The sequence below is a fragment of the Danio rerio genome, chromosome 18 (assembly GCF_052040795.2).
Source record: "Danio rerio strain M-AB ecotype USA chromosome 18, GRCz13ab, whole genome shotgun sequence".
NCBI classification, from domain to species: domain Eukaryota; kingdom Metazoa; phylum Chordata; class Actinopteri; order Cypriniformes; family Danionidae; genus Danio; species Danio rerio.
The window spans coordinates 37,572,009-37,591,343 of record NC_141038.1 but is presented as its reverse complement, the minus strand read 5'-3'; the positions used below and the strand labels follow the sequence as shown (position 1 = coordinate 37,591,343).

The 19,335-nt window shown below is 35.2% G+C and overlaps 1 protein-coding gene and 2 long non-coding RNA genes across 7 annotated transcripts in view; 2 read left to right on the top strand and 1 right to left on the bottom strand.

Moving 5' to 3' along the window:
- The window catches only part of LOC147832892 (uncharacterized), a 599,182-nt gene that overhangs the window by 382,613 nt on the left and 197,234 nt on the right, over nucleotides 1-19,335 (top strand). The gene's annotated exons all lie outside the window — the stretch shown is intronic.
- Nucleotides 970-3,185, top strand: LOC147832893 (uncharacterized). Its single transcript, XR_015515189.1, has 2 exons — nucleotides 970-2,278; nucleotides 2,315-3,185. It is a non-coding gene; the product is annotated as an uncharacterized LOC147832893 (long non-coding RNA).
- The window catches only part of kcnab1a (potassium voltage-gated channel subfamily A regulatory beta subunit 1a), a 295,057-nt gene continuing 280,329 nt past the window's right edge, over nucleotides 4,608-19,335 (bottom strand). For 4 of the 5 annotated variants that reach the window (XM_087291982.1, XM_087291983.1, XM_087291981.1 and 1 more), the window contains 6 exons: nucleotides 13,833-13,918; nucleotides 9,143-9,263; nucleotides 8,918-9,012; nucleotides 8,697-8,817; nucleotides 8,232-8,320; nucleotides 4,608-6,025 (listed from right to left, as the gene is read on the bottom strand). In XM_087291982.1, coding sequence (XP_087148108.1) covers nucleotides 5,936-6,025; nucleotides 8,232-8,320; nucleotides 8,697-8,817; nucleotides 8,918-9,012; nucleotides 9,143-9,263; nucleotides 13,833-13,918 — 602 coding nt within the window. In that variant the 3' untranslated portion in view covers nucleotides 4,608-5,935. 5 annotated transcript variants of the gene reach the window in all.

The window sequence follows — 19,335 nt, the reverse complement described above, 5'->3', positions numbered from 1 at the left end:
AAAAATCCCAAAAGATTGGTGTGCCAAGCCTGTGGCATCATATTCGAAAAGACTTAAGGCTGTATTTGCTGCAAAATATGCATCAACAAACTATTGAGCAAAGGCTGTGAATACTTGTACATGTGATGTACATGTACTTGTACATGTACATGTGATTTTTTATTTTTTTTATTTTTAATAAATTTGCACAAAATCCCAAATATTTTTTCTAGATTTGTCACTTTGGGGTATTGTGTGTCAAATTTTGAGGAAGTGAATGATTTTAATCCATTTTGGAATAAGGCTGTAACATAAAATAGTGGACAAAGTGAAGTGCTATGAGTACTTTCCACATGCTCTGTGTAGCACAACAGTTTGTAATGTTTTGATTTAGTGGCTAATTCGTAATCATTCATACATTTTAGTACAATCTTCACATTTCCCAATGAGGGGGTAGTTGTGGGGTTTTGAGGCAAGCTTCTTTTTAAAAATTCATACAAATGAAATCATATTACTTCTTGCAAATTCATGAAAAAGTAAGATATTAAAAGGAGGCATTTACAAATTGATGATACACACTGCTGTCTTGCTTTATCTCACACACCACTATTTTAAAAGGTTATGAAAAACCAAATCAGTGTCTGACCATCTGAGATTAGACATGCATATGAATATTACGGTCCTAATTTTCATCACACTGGGAATATACTGTACTATTTGTTATTCACTAAGGCATCTGATTATTTTGACCTGAAACGTGACATCAAACTTAACGAGCGAAAAAGGAAGAAAAAAAGGTTATATGTCAATGATTTTTGTTCATTCACAAAGCTTTTCCGAGAATTCCAAACCACTGAGAAATATTTTCCCTTCCAATCTCATATTTGTTCCGACACCATGTCCACTTGGGCAACTGTGACAGATTGATGAATTAAAAAAAGTCAGACTGCAGGATATCATCCGCCCTAAATAAGAAAACAGACACTTAATTACTGGCCTATGTGTTTTTATTTCAAGCATATAATCTACTGTTTACATATTTATATTTACATCATATATATTCACTCACTGCTGCCATACAGGGAGAGAGATGCACGATAAAGACCCTGATGCAGAGATTCAAAACAGCCCGTGAATCCAACACACTCTTTTCTCAGAAACAATGTTACAAACTTTAGAAAACAATAGTCACCATGTGGTGTGATTTCTTCATTTGTGTAAAATACATCATTTACAGTTGAGAAAAGCTCACAGTATTACACTCATGGACCCATGGGAGAATGGGCAAGCCCTAATGTTCATGCAGGTGAGAATCAAGGCACTCCGCAGGGAGACTAAAGTAACACTTTATATATGTATATATACACACTGATCTCATAAAGCCTTCTGCGCATCACTAAACACAAGTTTTGACATCTTTATTTCTTCTGTACAAAGTCATCTTGCTTCCTCAAGGCAAAATCCAATAGGTTTCCGAACAAATCTAGAAGCTCTTTAAATACTACAGGGTAAAGCAGCTTGTCTGTGTTGACAATATCTAGGTCGTGATAAAGTATGGCTTTCAAGTCAGGTGTACAGTAGCAAGGGCTATAAAATCAAACACAGGCACCCTCAAATGGTACATCAGATTCACTCCTATTATATCTTAATGCTGTCATGCACATTAGCAGCTCCTTGATTCTTAAAGTGACAGTAAACAAAAAAATGAAAATGCTTTCATCATTGTTTTATACTTTTATTCTTGGTAATGGTGAATGAAGATTTTCATTTTTGAGTGAACTATCCTTGTGAAAAAGAAGTGCAAACTGAATATGATATTTTGCTGTATGCAAAGGGTTCAATCATTAAAAAAAATGAAAATTCTGTCATCTTTACTGACAAACCCAGCAGACTTATGTTCATCTTCAGAACCCAAATGGAGACTTCTTTTCTTTTAAATAAAATTTGACATATTTCTGTCCACATTTCTGAAAATGTCACTCAAGTTGAATGATCAAGTTGTTTTCTGAATGTACACAATCACTTTATGTGATAGTCAAATGTAGTTTACATAAACAGAAGCTTACCTACGCTGGCCGAGAGAGCTTACCTTAAAACACCAGCAAATTAAGAAACGATCTTCATCAGTTTGTTTAATATCCTGATTATACGATTCCGTTGTCTTTTGTAAGTTATTAGCCTAAATAAAATGATGATTAAATGTAAAGTGTTGTTTTAATAGTATGCAGCGCGTTTGATAAATGCAGTGCATATATTAAGTTTTTTATGTTGTGACAAAATGCAGCACATTTCTTCAGTTGTTTGCATGGTGAAAAAATGCAGCACATTTCTTCAGTTGTTTGCATGGTGAAAAAATGCAGCACATTGCTTTAGTTGTTTGTGTCATGACTAAATGCGGGGTGTTTCTCCAGTTGTTTGTGTTGTGAAAATTTGCAACGTGTGCTGTCAAACTTATGAAGATCGTTTCTTTATTTGCTTGTGTTTTTCTAAACTGGAGCACCTTAAGCTCTCCCGGCTAGCTTAATAATCAATTTATGCTTTACATGACAGGAATAAATCAACCTCATTGGTGGTTAATAAAAGGCTAAATAAAATCTCAAATCTGTGATGTCTCTTCACAAGACTTGGATCAAACCTTGTTGATTTATTTATTTATTTTTTATTTCTTGTTTTGAGCGTCAGAGTTTTAGATGACCAGATATTTAGCAAAAGGACAGAAATCTTTGAAATTTGATCAAACTATACCTTAATCTGTGTTCTAAGATAAACAAAAGTTGTATGGGTTTGAAATGCTACAAGAGTGAATATTGATAACAGAATTTTCGTTTTGTACTAAGACTTAACTAAGGTTTTTATTGCGATTCAATTAAACGTGTTTAAAGTACTGAAAGGAATAGTTCACACAATAATTAATTTTAACAATTAAATTAAATTTTACAATTAAAAATGAGCTCATCATTTACACTCCCTCATGTGTGTAAATTCAAACCTTTATGAGTTTCTTTCTTCCTTCTGCACAAAAGATGATATTTAAAAAAAATAAATACTGGGACCCATCGACTTCATTAGTAGGAAAAAAAATGTAAGTCAATGGGTCTCAGCATTTTTCAAATCTTTTAAATCTTCTTTTGTGTGAAGTGAACAGAATTTTAAATTTTGGGTGATCTATCCGTTTAAATTCATGTATATGCAACTTAAAATAAAAAGTGTCTCACTCAGCTTACCTAATAATATTATTATTTGTAACTGTATATATATATATATATATATATATATATATATATATATATATATATATATATATATATATATATATATATATATATATATTTATTTATTTTTTTTTCTTTTTTCTTTTAAAATGTAAGTCTGAATGTACTGAAAAGCATTTAGGGTGAAATAAAAGTACTGTTTAATGTATTTAAATATATATTTTATATTTAAATATTATATTTAAATGTAAATATTTACACATTTGTGATTATGAATTTGCAGTTTAGCACATTTGCAGTATAGTACCTTTAAATGTAATAACACATTACAAAAAACAAACTCCAGTTCAAATGATAAGAATACATCACATATGCTTTAGTATGATAGCAACACATCGAGAAAAGTATAATGCCTTAAAGCAGAGGTTCCCAACAGAGGGTCCTGGCCTTAGCTAGCTCTGTGGGGGGTCGCGTCATATTTAAAAAAAAAATAATAATTTGCATTGGACAGTTAGGAGAACGATCATGTTGGTTTAGTTCATTTTATCCCCTGAAAAATGGCCAATGTTGTAATTCGTCAAAAATTCGTCTCACTGATTCGCCTTCAGCAGCTAATACTAATGACCCAAGCATACTGGACTAAGGTGAGGAAGCTCTAAACATTTCGAGTTGCAGTGCTAGCAATACTGGAAACACTAAATGCAATTACCTAAATAGCTACCTGAGCTACAGTTTTATTCCATTTTCTCAAAGCAAAGAGTCCCTGACACGGTTTTGTTTTCTGTGCCAAAGTTTTTGCTTATAAATGCATGAGGACATCCAAAAAAACAAGACATTTGCAGACAACTCATCCCCAATACAGCAACAAGCCCAGAGCATTTTTCATTTTTTTTGCAAAAGAATTGACACATCCAAAATGAAATCCAAAAAACTTTTTAAAAATTGGCAACTAATTGGCAACAAATATAGGGTCAATGTTACGTTTTTCAGCTACAAATGGCCTACTGATGTTTTGCTTTTATATTTTGCATTAGGCTATTATTTGTGGATAAACATACAAATTTATTTTTTCCCCAATTTCTGTTTGACGGAGAAATAGTTTCAACACATTTCTGAACAATTGTTTTAATAACTCGTTTCTAATAATTGATTTATTTTATCTTTGCCATGATGAAAGTAAATAATATTTTACTAGATATTTTCAAGACACTTCTATAGAGCTTAAAGTGATATTTAAAGGCTTAACTAGGTTAAGTTATCTAGGCAGGTTAGGGTAATTGCAAGTTATTGTATAACTTAAAATGTTGTTTTTTTTTTTTTAAATCAAAAACTGCTTTTATTCCAGCCGAAATAAAACAAATAAGACTTTCTCCAAAAGAAAAAAAACATTATCAGACATACTGTGAAAAATTCCTTGCTATGTAAGACATCATTTGGGAAGTATTTAAAAAAGAAATTAAAATTCAAAGTAATACTATTCAAATTCAAGTTTATTACTATTATATAGTAATAAACATACTGTTTGTTTGAAAACAACAGTTTTTGTCATCCTTACTGCAAACATATTTGAGCGATACTATCATTAAATGTTACCTTACAAGGGCCTTGCATCATTTTCCAGGGGATAAGGGATACTCAGGCAAAAAAACAGATTGGGAACCACTGCTTTAAAGCATGACAACAGATTATAAAACCACAATGAATTAATATATTCATCAAAGCAAATCTTTTCCATTGACTTTTTGAAAGTACAACAATGTATAGAGAAACTTATTCATGAAAGTGAACTCCCTTTAAGCACACATAAGTGCCTTTATGTTATCTTAAACTAACAAGTGCAGATTCATTACAATCAGACACACTTCTTTTTCACAAGGGCATCCCTTTAAGTTGTCCTCTTCTAATTTCCTTTTTTAATTGTACCCAAAGCAAAACCAAGTCACTTATTTATAATAAAGCATCATGAATGCTTAGGTTGCTGGCATAACATAGTCTATGCATGTTAGATCAACTCTAATACTGTATACTTACTGTATATACTGCAGTAGGGATTGAGGTCAGTTTATAATACAGCTGCATGTTCAATAAGCAGATATTCATAGGTGTATGCTACCCTCATTCAAGTAATTTCCTAGGTCAAAAGTGTGCATTTATTTTTCTACCACACATCACTGTGGCCCACACTATGAAGCAAATAACTCTTAAAATAAAACCCCCTCATAAAATATCTATACAGGCATTCTTGCACAGGCAGAACAGCTTAGATCTTTGTGAATGTGCATTGTTCCACTGAGTAGAAGCTCATCAGTCTGTGAAACAGCTCTGCAGTTGCTGCGTTTGAGCACAAGAGGGCGTCATGCTCTGTTCCTCCAGTATGCGTGCTAAAACCACCAGACGATCCGATGGCTGATGGTTTTGAGAGCGGAGGCCAGACATGGAGCATGGGTGTTTATGCGCTTCATAGATCACATCAGCAAGTGAAGCTCTCCTCCAGTAAGGTGCCATTACGAGAAGACACCTGAACACCAGTCGTGAGGATTCTTGCTGTGGTTTTGGGGTGCAAAGGCACACCAGCAAAAACAGAGGGAATGGAGGTATGGGTAATGGAGGACGGCGCTCTAAGGCTTCAGAGAGAGAGAGAGAGGTCAGGCCAATGATGAAAACAGATTCGGAGAAGGAACCACTAGGGCACGAACACTGCTACACACACTTCTCTCTTGACCCTGAGCGTGTGTCCGTAGCATCTAGGAACGATAGTCCTTCTTACTGTAGGGCTTGTTCCCAAGTATATGATCAATGTCTGAGACCACATGAGACGTCATCTTTGGAAGTACCTACATTTGAGAATAAATTCATTAGGAAATTATTAGCTGGATAGAAGTTCAATTCATAGTTTTAATGTGACATCACAGCATTATAAAAACATTCATGGAGGGCAAAAACAAGGCTTTCCTTCTTTGATGGACAATTTCATTCAGCTGGTCTCTGGGTCTGACGGGAGCACTTTTAGCGTAGCATAGACCAAGGAATTGGATTTAACCAGTAGCATCTTGTTCAATGGTTTAACACTTTGTGATTTCCCAAAAAAGTGGAGTGTTCTATAAATATTTAAATTTCAAGTGTGTGTGATTTACTGGGATGACAACGGTCTCAGGTACACTGGTACTATGAAGTACACATTTGCTAGAAATGTGAACATTTCAGGTAAAATAAAATTTTTGATAAGATACTGCCTCAATGACAGGTGTATGTTGTCTACCTAAAAAGAGTTACGATTCCAACTGGCACACAACATCATAAGACGTTATTGTTAGGTTAGATTTAGGTCAAGACAGCAGGTGACTAAAAATCAATGTCTAGCCACTGTCTAAGGACAACGTTATTTTGACATCCAATATCGGGGGGAAATTCCGGGAGTTTTCCGGGAAACAGAAAAAAACAAAAGATGGGTATGAAAATACGGGAGACTCCCGGGAAAAACGGGAGTGTTGGCAGGTATGTATCCTGTGCCTGCAGAGATGGGACAGAAGTTTCTGAATCTTTTCATTGGTGGAGAGAAGGCCTGAAATTGGACCATGAAGTTTTTTTCTTCTCAAAGTGGCTTTGCTGTGTTTCACAGAAATAAAATATGCTGTCTTTTTTGAATATTTGCTTATGTGTCATCTTGCTAGGATGCTGTTTAACATCATTTTCTTGCTTTATAGTAATGGAGACCAGGTACTGTGGTACCAGGTATCTTATTTCTGGGTGCATCCCATGTCAGAATCTCCTGTTTGAATCCCACAGTTTGAAGTGGGTGGAATTTTGCACTATTAATAGCCCATTTCCACTCGCCAGTATAGTGTGATACGGTTCGGTACGCTTTTATGGCCGTTTCCACTGTCAAAAGAACTGTACCATACCACTTTTTGGAAATACTTTCGGAAGGGTATCTAGCACAACAAAAGGGTACCAAAAGTCAGAGCAAGATGTGCAGCTGAACACTATTGGTATACAGACATAAGTCACTAGCTTGTACACAAGCAGGAAAATTAAAACAAAGGAAGCGCCATTTTTAAATACAAAGCTAAGACATTACAAAGTAATAATATATACATATAATAACGAGCCATTGTCGACCTGAGCTTAAACAAACCTTGTCATTGTCTTGATGAACAGACATAAAACCAAGAACAAGAACAGAATCTATCCTGTGCAACACAGTTCTTACTAGGCTGTCTAAAGCGCGAACGGTTTCGCTTTCTCACATGTTGCATATTTGAAATAACAAACTTCTTGAGCTGATGATAATAACGTGCACATAATTATTGAGTTGCTTCTGACATCCGATCCTTTCAGAAACTGAAAAACACAAGAGTGAAGCATGAAAAACAAGATTAAAGATGAAGATGAGAGGTTTGCACTGACTGTGAGCTATGTTGCGTGTTGTTTTTGATCCCAAATAAAGACTAAATGTATGCTGTGTGTAGTTTTTCTGTAATTGGTAACATAAGGATCTGTGTGGGTTCATATTAGTTGCATTTATTTATTTATTTGTATAATTGCAGCCATTACAGTAGGCTATTTTACAGTATCATTGATCTGCAGTTATAATCAAATCATGTTCATAGAAAGGTTTTAAATGAGCATTTATGTATTTATGTGTATCAAGCCTCTGTTTCGTGAGAAGTGCTTCTCATATGATGTGTGAACGACCTGTACAGCTATACTTTGATATTTCATAGAGCGCGAATGACATTGACTGAAACTTTCTTTTCGCCAACCAAAAGGGTACCATTGGTACTTTTGGCAGCGCAAAAGCAAGCCTGATAAAGGAAACCCATACTGACCCAAACCGTACTGGTAATGTTTTTCTTGTTACCAAGTGTTTTAGAATATCCCACCATTTGTAGTAATTGAAATACTGCAGCAGGTGTCTAAAAAGTTGCTGTTGCATCATTTATTTGCTTTTGAGAGATTTCCTTCCATGAAACTTGACAGTTCAATTTTTTTGCCCTCCAGGTCTCTCGCAACAATCACATGACAGAAAATTTTGCTTACCTGTATGGCTCCCAGGTTTTCAGTTAGCTGTTCTGCATTGGAGGTTCCTAATAGCACTGAACTCACTCCCTCATTCCTCAGACACCAGGCTGCAGAGGAAGGGACAAAACAATCTCAGACCATTATACTTTGTGAACATTAGGAGATGGAATGCACTAAAGCAGGGGTTCTCAAACTCTACCCTGGAGGTCCGGTGTCCTGCAGATTTTAGCTCTAACTTGCCTCAAAACACCTGCAAGGATGTTTTTAGAACACCTAGTAAGAGCTTGATTCGCTAGCCCAGGTGTGTCTGATTGTGGTTGGAGCTAATATATGTAGGACACCGAACCTTCAGGACTGAGATTGAAAACCCGTGTACTGAAGTAAGGCTGTACTAGCTCTAAAGTTTACAGTTAACAGGTAGCACCACAGGAAAGATGGCTCTTTGTCTTCCTCTCTATGGAGGTCTTGGTGGGAGAGTCTTACCTACGGCGAGCTGAGGCAAAGTGCAGCCCAGCTTCTCTGCAATGTGACCCAGTTCTTTCAGCTTCGCCTGCTGCTTGCGTCCATCCTCGCTGACTATCTTCTCTTTCAGCCACTGGTATGACTTCAAGACAAAAACACAAGAGTAGACAAGCAGTGTCAGGTAAGTAGAAGGAGAAAATAAATATTTGATTTATATACGCAGAAGAAAAAGGTCTGGATACCTTCATAGATGCTCTGGAGGAGTCTGGGATACCGTTTTCATACTTTCCAGTAATGATCCCACAAGCCAAAGGTGACCATGTCATGGCACCGACACCTACAGAATCAAGGGAATATTTATCACCCAAATGAACAGCTGTGATTTGCTGAAGCCTAATCAGTATTCAGTGATTAAATGGGATGATTGATTGATTGATTGATTAATTGATTGATTGATTGACACATGCCTATCTTATGGTAGAGCTCCGGCAGCTGCACCTCAACCTTCTCCCTCTGGAACAGATGATACTCGGCCTGCTCACAGACTGGAGGAATCAGGTTAAACTGTCTTGCCACAGAATATGCCTCCTAGAAAGAAAATAAAATACAGTTTTTATACCTGCGATAGCTGCAATTCACTTCTTGACAAGGACTGCAGTTGTAGTTAGTCAAAAACTAACAACAACAAAAAATCTTGTTTTCTCAAACTATTGTTTTGTTGGTATCAAACACTCATGTCTGTCATTTAATCCTATTTCACTATCAAACAGCATAGATGTTGGCGTAGGTTGAAATGTCCAAATGTTTGCTCTAATAATATTCATTCACTCATTTTCTTTTTAGCTTAGTCCCTTTGGTAATCAGGGGTCATCACAGTGGAATGAACTGGCAACTTATCCAGCATATGTTTTACGCAATGAATGCCCTTCCAGCTGCAACCCAACACTGGAAAACACCCACACACTCTTGCATTCACACACTTACACTACAACCAAATTAGCTTATTCAATTCACTTGGTGAATGTGGAGGAAACACCCAGAGGAAACCCACGCAAACACAAGGGAGCACATGCAACTCCACACAGAAATGCCAACTGACAGAGCCTGGGCTCAAATTAATGACCTTCTTGCTATAATATAATATAATATAATATAATATAATATAATATAATATAATATAATATAATATAATATAATATAATATAATATAATATACACTGGCGAGGCAGTGGGTAGCACGTTCGCCTCACAGCAAGAAGGTCGCTGGGTTGCTGGTTCGAACCTCGGCTCAGTTGGTGTTTCTGTGTGGAGTTTGCATGTTCTCCCTGCTTTCACGTGGGTTTCCTCCGGGTACTCTGGTTTGCCCCACAGTCCAAAGACATGTGGTACAGGTGAATTGGGTATACTAAATTGTTCTTAGTGTGTGGATGTTTCCCAGAGATGGGTTGCAGGTGGAAGGGCATCCGTTGCGTAAAAACTTGCTAGATAAGTTGGCGGTTTATTCCGCTGTGGTGACCCCGGATTAATAAAGGGACTAAGCCGACAAGAAAATTAATGAATAATATACAATGACACTGTAATTTCTGTGATTTTGAAAACATACAAAAATCACAAAATTCAATAATGGAAATGGGATTTACTTTTTAAGTCATCACACAATTTTACATATATGTAAAAACAAAAGTAGGTAAACGCCTACTTCAAAAAAGACTATTTAAATAAAAAGTCCCCTTAACAGTATTAAACATGAAAATAAAATGTTTAATTTGAAAAAGTTGTGACATAAATAATTGACTTAAATGACATAACACTGTTACTATTGGACAGTATATATGCTAACTTTTCAAGTGAGTAATAAATAAAATGATTAATATATGTAAGATATAAAAACATATTTTACTTTTGGTAGGGATAATGTTATGATCACCAGCTACAACTACAGCTATGGACTACAAATCCACCATTTATAGACTACAATATCCAGTCATGCACCACACACAACCGGTTCCTGATCATGACTGATTGCATACACACACACACAGCTGATACTTGTGATCATTGATTATTTGGACTATTTTAACCCCTCTGTTCCACACATATGCATTGTTAAGCTGTTGCTGTCCTTACATAAGCGGATTTCCTTGTTTCCTGTTTCCAGTGTTTTTGACTTTGGATTGTTTATCGTGTTTTGATTCTTAGCTGCTTGCCCTGAACCTCTTGTCTGTTTTTGGATTATGCTTCTGTATTGTCTACTGTTTATGCAGGTTTTTGATCCCTGCCTGTATGTCCGTTCTCGTAATAAAGCTGCAATTGGAACTACCCCTGTCTGCATGGCATCCATACGCAACAGATAACTTCTACTGCTGCACAATAGAGAACATCTTGACCAATTGCGTCACAGTCTGGTATAGGAGCTGCTCTGTTGCTGACCGTAAGGCACTGCTGCTGGTGGGGAAAACTGCCCAACGCATCACAGGGACTACACTGCCAGTCATAGAGGACATCTAGAGGAAACATAGTCTGCGCCGAGCACGCAGTATTTCAAGAATTCCTCTCACTCTGCTCTCAGACGGTTTTCTCTCCTGCCTTCCTGCAGGTGCTTCAGGCTCCCCCGGACAAAATCCAGCAGACTGAGGAACAGCTTTTTCCAAAGAGCTGTCTCCCTTCTAAACTCCGCCCCTTACTGACTCCCCCCACTCTCCTCTAACTTATACTCCTCACAATTACTGCACTATTTTACATTTGCACATTTAAAAATTGCACATATTCATTGCACTACATTGCACTGATTCACTTATTTGAACTGTACATACCCACTGCACATGGACATTTGTAATTATGTACACACCCACTGTATATATACATTTGTAATTGTGTGTCTATCTGCACACTTCTGATTATTAAAAACAACCTGTACAAATATTAATTTATTGTAAATCTCTGTTCATAGCTAATACAACCTGTATATAATGTTCACAATACATCCATCTGTAAATATCACCATAGTTTTTCTATAACTCCACTTTATAACTTATACCTATAGCCTGCACTTGCTGCTGTTGCACTGCTGGTCAGACCTAAACTGCATTTCGTTGCCTTGTACTTGTACACGTGTAATGACAATAAAGTTGAATCTAATCTAATCTAATCTAATAAAATGGCTGTAAAACTATATAGAGTTGATTATAGGAAGTCAGCACAATTGTGAAATTTTAAACTAATTTAACCATTAAAAAGAAATCCAGACAAAATAAAAAAGTAAAAATTGTAAAAAAGGTAGAATTTGGAAAAAAAAGGAATTAAATAAACAAGTACACTGCACTTTAAAATCAGTTTCGTTCCAAGACATAGCAGGTTTACACACATTTTAAAAAATGAACTTTTTTAGCTTGTTGCTTATAAGGAAACAGGTTTACTAATTTTTGAAGTAACTAATCACATTTACAGTGTAAATATACTTTATGAATAAATTATCATTTTATAGAGGGCTATAAATATTTGGGCATATATAGGCAGGACAAAAATGAAGGTATGGTACGTTTTCTAGGTAATTCAAGAAAGAAACTTAAAAGTAAATTGATTCATTTTCCTTCAGCTTAGCCCCTTTTTATCCAGCATATGTTTTACACAGCAGATGCCCTTCCAGCCGCAACCCAGCACTGGGAAAGACACTCATTCACACACATACACAACGGCTAATTCACCTGCATATACCAAATACACCCGCATGTCTTTGTCTTACCCGGAGGAAACCCATGTGAACATAGAAAGAACACGCAAAGTCCACACAGAAACGCCAACTGACCCAGCCGAGGCTCTAACCAGCGACCTTCTTGCTGCAAGGCGACAGTGCTAATCACTGAGCTACTATGTTGCCTAAAAGTCCATTACTAATGAAAAATTTATAAATAAAAAAGTGTGACATCTATTTAATCTTGGTCACTGATATACACAGTGTATGGTAATATGCCACTAACGGTGCTGCTTCAGGCAGTGAACTTGTTTTTCACTTGTGGGATGTGTTTACGTGGGCTGAATCTGGCATGACATCTGAACATGCTATTATCACAGTCACACAAATTACAGGTCATCAGTGTGTGCCCTCTCTGTAAAAACCCTGATCAAGCCTCCATTTATCACCCGTGAATTAATAATGTCACAGCTTAATTACAGCATATCAGTTTGTGCCAACTTACATACTGCTACACTGCAATTATTGCAACATACAGTACTAATAAACACTGACTTCAAGTCAAAGGACTAAAAATACGTGATGTGGACAATATACCAGGTCAGCCTCATTGGAAATACAAGCCTCAGCCTTGACTTTTTGGAAAACGTAAATTACTGGGTTCATCAGGGTTTAGATGTCCAATAGAGGGCGCTGTATAAATGTTTAAAATCTGACATTTGTAACTTATGGTATGCTTTGTTGTATATTTACGATACATGTTCTTACACATCCATGAAAATGCAAGATCTGTCATAAAGATCACCTAGTACCCACTGATGTAAATTCTTCCTAAACACAACCAATAGCATTTCCAAAAGCAAATGTGAAAGATAAGTGCATTGTGAATATGTAGTTTTACCTTGATTTTGCATTGCTTTCATTTCTCTTGAGTGCTTCACTGGACTCGAATCTGAGTGCTCCGCATCACAAGTACAACACTGTACAAAGTGAGTTACCAATCAAACTGGCCACACCACAAAAGTTGTCCATATAGAGATAGATTGGAGCGGCAAACATATCACAGGTAAATAGATAGTTGATTTTTTGTCATTTTTATTTTGGTGTGGTGCAAAGAACTACATGAAAATAATGCTTTATTCAACAATAATATATCATTAGTGTGCAAAGGAACAAAAGTTGTTGGCATCGATTTTCCCCCTAGCGTTCGTTGTACCTAGAAACCACAGCCAAATGGATGTTGAAGCATGTTTTTGCAGTTTCACAAAAATGTTGGCTGAAGCATATTTCCAATCAGCTTGTGTTGCATTATACACCAGAGAAAATACATATTTTTTTCTTATTGCAAACACAGTTTCTGCTCCTAAATCCAGGCTTCTAGAAAGTCAATGATCAGTGATTACTCACTACTGAAATGCTGTGTCTGGCAGGTTACAACAAGTGATGTTTAGAAAAATGTTATTTACCATTATTTCCATTGCTGTCCATCGTGAAGTCCCCCAGTACATGGACATGCCTTGGTTTATCACGTAGGTCATGGCTCTGACAATCTCTGTGGAGACAAAAATTCAGCACCCTTGTTAAAAACAAGCAAACACAACTATTCTGAATGTACACTTCGCTTTAAAAATTGTTGTTGCCTTAATTTAACAGTAATTCCAACATATATTACATTAAACTTAAACAAAACATTAAGTTAAAAGTTGAAGCATGATTATTTTAATAAGTTAAAGTAACCCAATATCCTATATTGTCATGACTTATTGGTCTTATTATTTTTCTTCATTGTTTACGTGTATTTTAAATCTTAAAAGTAAACATTTCTAAAATATTTTATATTTAGAAAGAATACAATGAACATTTGTAAAATGTTAATGGCTTAAATCTAATAATCTTTATCATGCTTCAAAGAAGTGACTAACATGCATCTGCATTACTTGGTTATTATTTTAAGTGTTAATTCCATTTAAGTTCCATTTCAAGAGTTTACACGTAGCTGATGATTGATAATAAAGCTTGTTTAGCATGCTGTCCCACAAGAAAGCCCTGAGTTTATAAGATCCTCGAGCACTGGGCTCCCTCTTGTTAGCAGGGCGAGAGAAGAGTTTGAGCTCTGGTAGATCTAGATGAACTACCTCGACTTGTAAATGGCTAATTACAGATTGTAGGGATACTGCTTATTAAGAGATCATCTATAGTGGCAAGTTATCCAAATTACGTATATCATATGTTTTTGGACTGTAGGAGGAAACCCGGGAACCTGAGGTTGGGGGGGGGGACCATGCAAGCATGCGGACAACATGCAATCGCTGCACAGAAATGTCAACTGGTTTAGTGGGGACTTTAACCTGTGACATTCTTGCTGTAAGGCAACAGTGCTAATCACTGGGCTACCATGTCACCCAATCTAGAATAAGGAGGGAGTAGTAGGGGTGGTAGGGGGGATTCTTCAAGACTAAGGTATTAAGGTAAGAAACTCTGGTTATTTATAGTAATTTAGAAATCTTCTGATTGGTGAATCCTTACTTTCAATATCACTGAAGTCAAATTAGCTTAGTAGCTTAGCTTAGTTAGAAAAAAGTAAATACACTTACTAATAAGTGTTTATTTTGCAAGGCAGTTGAATTACCAAAACGTCTCATACTCTTGATAATTTATGATAATTCAAGTCCAAACATGTGAAACCACATTTACATGCTGAACACTTTTCAGATCGTTTGTAAATTTAGTGAATCTTTAAATCAAGACTCACTCTGAATGGATCACTTGAACCAACGTGTTTAATCGTGAGCAGATGTTAGTCCACTTCACAAATTAATTTGTGTATTGTTCAGTGCACCTAACGAACCAATTTAACTGGCTAAATGAAGAAAAAAAAATCTTGTTCAAAAATTAAACATCACAATTTCATTCCCTTTAAAATAAATTAAATTAAAATTAATTAATTAATTAAAAAAAATGTAGTAGATTAAAAAGTACAATATGTAGAATTGGAATAAAATAAATGAACTTATGAAAGGACGAATTAAGTACTTCTCATGTTTATGCAAAAAAAAAAAAAAACTAAAGATCAGATAAATGCTTTTAAATATAAGTTTACAATCGAATAAATTTTCATTTAATTGCAATCAACCTCCAATTAAGTTTCCAAAACCATTACAGCACTATTAAACATAGTTCCCATATAAATAAAATTGGCACATGTAAATCCAACAGATCACACAAGAGAATCAGCTATTCATTTAAATAGCATTCAAATTTTAATTTGTATATATGTACAAATTTATGCAAACTCTAATGGACAATAATGCCCACAAGATTGTGTGTTGGATGAGGATTAGGATTTGAAGTACAAACACTGATAAAAATATATACATATTTATCATATCAACTAAATGATTCTTTATGCAAACATTTGAGCTAATTTCTTAGCAAGAAAAATCTGTGAAAATTTGCAGGCCTCCGTATTACAAGAAGGTTTGAGGTTCATTTAAAAAAAAATGTGGAGTGAGGTAACTTTGACTGACAGGGCAATTTAAGCGCAGCACATTAAAGATGCATTAAAAGGTGAAGTAGTATATCCCAAAGCTTGCCTACTTTTCTTTTAAACTCGAATGTATGTAGCCTACTTTTTATTCACAAAATGAAAACACATTTTTTGGGTGTTATATAAGTTGTTGGCTGCAGTGAACCATTCTTTATGTACAAAAAGGTAACTAAATAAAAATCAAGTGTTGCGAATCAGAAACCAATAAAAGTATATAATAATATAATTATATATAATTATATAATAATATAATTATTATAAAAATATAATTAAAATTAAAAATGAATAGAATAAAATAATTATTAAATAAAATGAAATAAATAAATAGAATAGAAAATAATAGTAAATAGCAAATGAATAGTAAATAAAATAAAATATAAATAAATCAAATAGAAAAAATAAAACAATGTAATAAAATAATAAAATAAATAGTAAATAATATAAATAAAATTGAATAAAATAAATAGAATAAAAATAAATAAAATACAATATAAATAAATAAACAAACAAATAAATTAAAGTGAAAATAATTAGAAAATATAATTAATAAATAAATAAATTAATAATAAAAAAAAAATAGTTACAAAAATAAACACCAAAGAGACAACTGGAAACTTTATTTTAGTCATATGCTAACATGTAGGGCAAACATGCTGGAGCTGCTGCATTATGAACAGTTCATCTTTTATTTGTGCCTCATTTATGCTGAAAATTCAGAAGCAGTCAAAAAAAATAGCCTATAATTTAAAAAGCAGATTTAGTGGAAATGAGCTTTGTGCTGTGTGATTGATTCTTTAACAACAACCCTTTTCTCTACACATAAACATATTTCTATAATGGACTATTTGCTTAGTGATCCACACATTTCAGCTTAAGAGCTTGATGCCTTTCTGCTGCATATGTTCTGATGCTAAAGAAAACTTTAAAACAACTAAAACTTAAAACAACTAAAAATAAGAACTGAAGTACTTTAAGTACTCACTATTGATTACTAGCTTATTACTTGCTCATTAATAAGATATTGGCTGATTATTAAAAAGTATGATCTAATTCTACAACCCTAATCAATACCTAAACCAAATTTCTACCTTATTTACTATCCATACGCAGCAAAATAGTTCTATATAAAGCTAAAGATCTTAGCTATTGGTTTATAAATAGCAGGGATTTTAATCATTATTTTTAATATGGCTTTTATTTGGTTTTTTAATTGCATATTACATTGTGTTTTGGAGTTAAAGCAATGTCTAGAAACTCAATTTCCAGTCTTTTGGAATAGCATTACTGAAAAGCTGTAGTAAAAGTCTACTATTTCCTCTATTTTGCTTTCATTTGTTTCATTGATTTTGTTTTGTTGACTCTAAGCTAGGGTTGACTTAAGTTCATATACTGTACTTTTGTGTGGTTTCACTCAACCCTGTAAATGCACTCATGAGGAATAAATGAATGATAAAGTACAGTCTAACTTTACATTCTCTTCAGCTTTTACCCTTCAAGCTGATGAAATGGTAATCAGGTACAAAACAAAAAGGCGAGGAGCACAGGACCAAGAGAGTCAGGGGACTGCAGAGCCACGGAGGAACTTTAATATGCACTGCACACAGTGTGAGGAGCCAGCGCTAAACTCTGGACACTATGCGCATCAATGCAGCAGAAAAGCACTGCATAGCGATCTGCCTGCCCATGTCTATGAGACAGACAGCTTAAGAGAAGCAACAGTGCTTGTCATATATGCTTAAAGAGTTCAGATGCAAAATTATCTAAGTGACATTTGTAATTGTAATTTAAAATGATTGTATTCAATTCAGTAATTTGTTTCTATAGTGAAGAATACACTGTTTTCATTGTCTTTAAAGAAACTGACCAAAGCATAGGAGGCTGAGAAAAAAAAATGCCAATTTTGCATGCTTTTGGATTGAAAATCTTCAAGAGTTGATTAAACAAACCAGGTAGAAGACATTTTTGCTAAAACAAGATTGTTTTGGGTTGTTACTTGTGTGTTTTATCGCACTTCTGTCCAGTCAGTGGGGCTAAAGCCTGAGACACACCAAGCCAACATCAAAGAACTAGCAATGCAAAAACAAAATGTGTTTCCACCTTGCATTGGCTGCAGCTGTGCATGAACACTCCAAACAAATGACAGCTAGCTTAAATAAGATTGTAAGGTCTGTACCTGCATGAAAGGATTTATATTTATTCACAGGTGACAATACCCACATCATTTCACAAAGAGAAACCAGAACTATTGTCATGTCCACAATAATATATTTTACTTCATACATTTTTCCCAAAGTATATTCTTTTCTCTCTGTTTTGGCCAGAGACAACATTTTTATTAAATGAAAACATATATTTTTGAAAATGTAAGAATGTAAATTATAATATGTATTTGTTTATGTGGTGACGCAGTGGCGAAGTAAGTAGTGCTGTCGCCTCACAGCAAGAAGGTCACTGGTTCGATCCTCGGCTCAGTTGGCATATCTGTGTGGAGTTTGCATGCTCTCCCTGCGTTCGCGTGGGTTTCCTCTGGGTGCTCCGGTTTCCCCCACAGTCCAAAGACATGCGGTACAGGTGAATTGGGTAGGCTAAATTGTCCAGAGAGTGTGTGTAAATGTGTGTGTGGATGTATCCCAGAGATGGGTTGCAGCTGGAAGGGCATCCAATGCATAAAAGTGTGCTGGATAAGTTGGCGGTTCATTCCGCTGTGGCGACACTGTATTAATAAAGGGACTAAGCCGACAAGAAAAATAGATACATTCATAAAATAAAGCCATTTTAATGTTGCAGTGTGGACTGTGAAAACGGAAGCTTTAGAAAATAATGACGCATTGTAGTTATGTGACCAATTCAGCTAATATGGTTGACAAGATTGTAAAGTCCATTTTGACAGCTTTATTAAAGATTAATGTCAGTTTGTATATTCACCATATAGTCTCTATTCAAAGGATACAGAATGTTTACTGGAACTATTGTTCAATGATGGAAGCAGATGACAGATGTTTTACAGACATCGAGCTGAGATTTCTGTTTGAGACCTGGAATCTGCCGTGCATGGTGGGATGACTCAACATTTTGAAAAAGTAAATAAATGTCAGACAGATATGGCGCAGTAAAATATCATACCCTTAATACCATATAGTTTGAATATATTTCAGAAATGCAGTGAAACAACAATCAACTTCTTTATCTCTTAATTTTTTTTCTGTTTGTTTACTTTTATCAGACTTTTTGTTCTCCTTGAAACACAGCACCCAAGAGAGCGCTTTCTTTCACCAACAGCCAACATCACTTCTAAATGCTGAATCGGGCAAACTTCTTCTGATGTGAGTTTGATGAGAGGAGATGTGTGGAACACACTAAACAAAGTAGCCTGACAGACGCTCACCGACAGCCCCACACTGCCCAATGGCCAACTGTCTGTT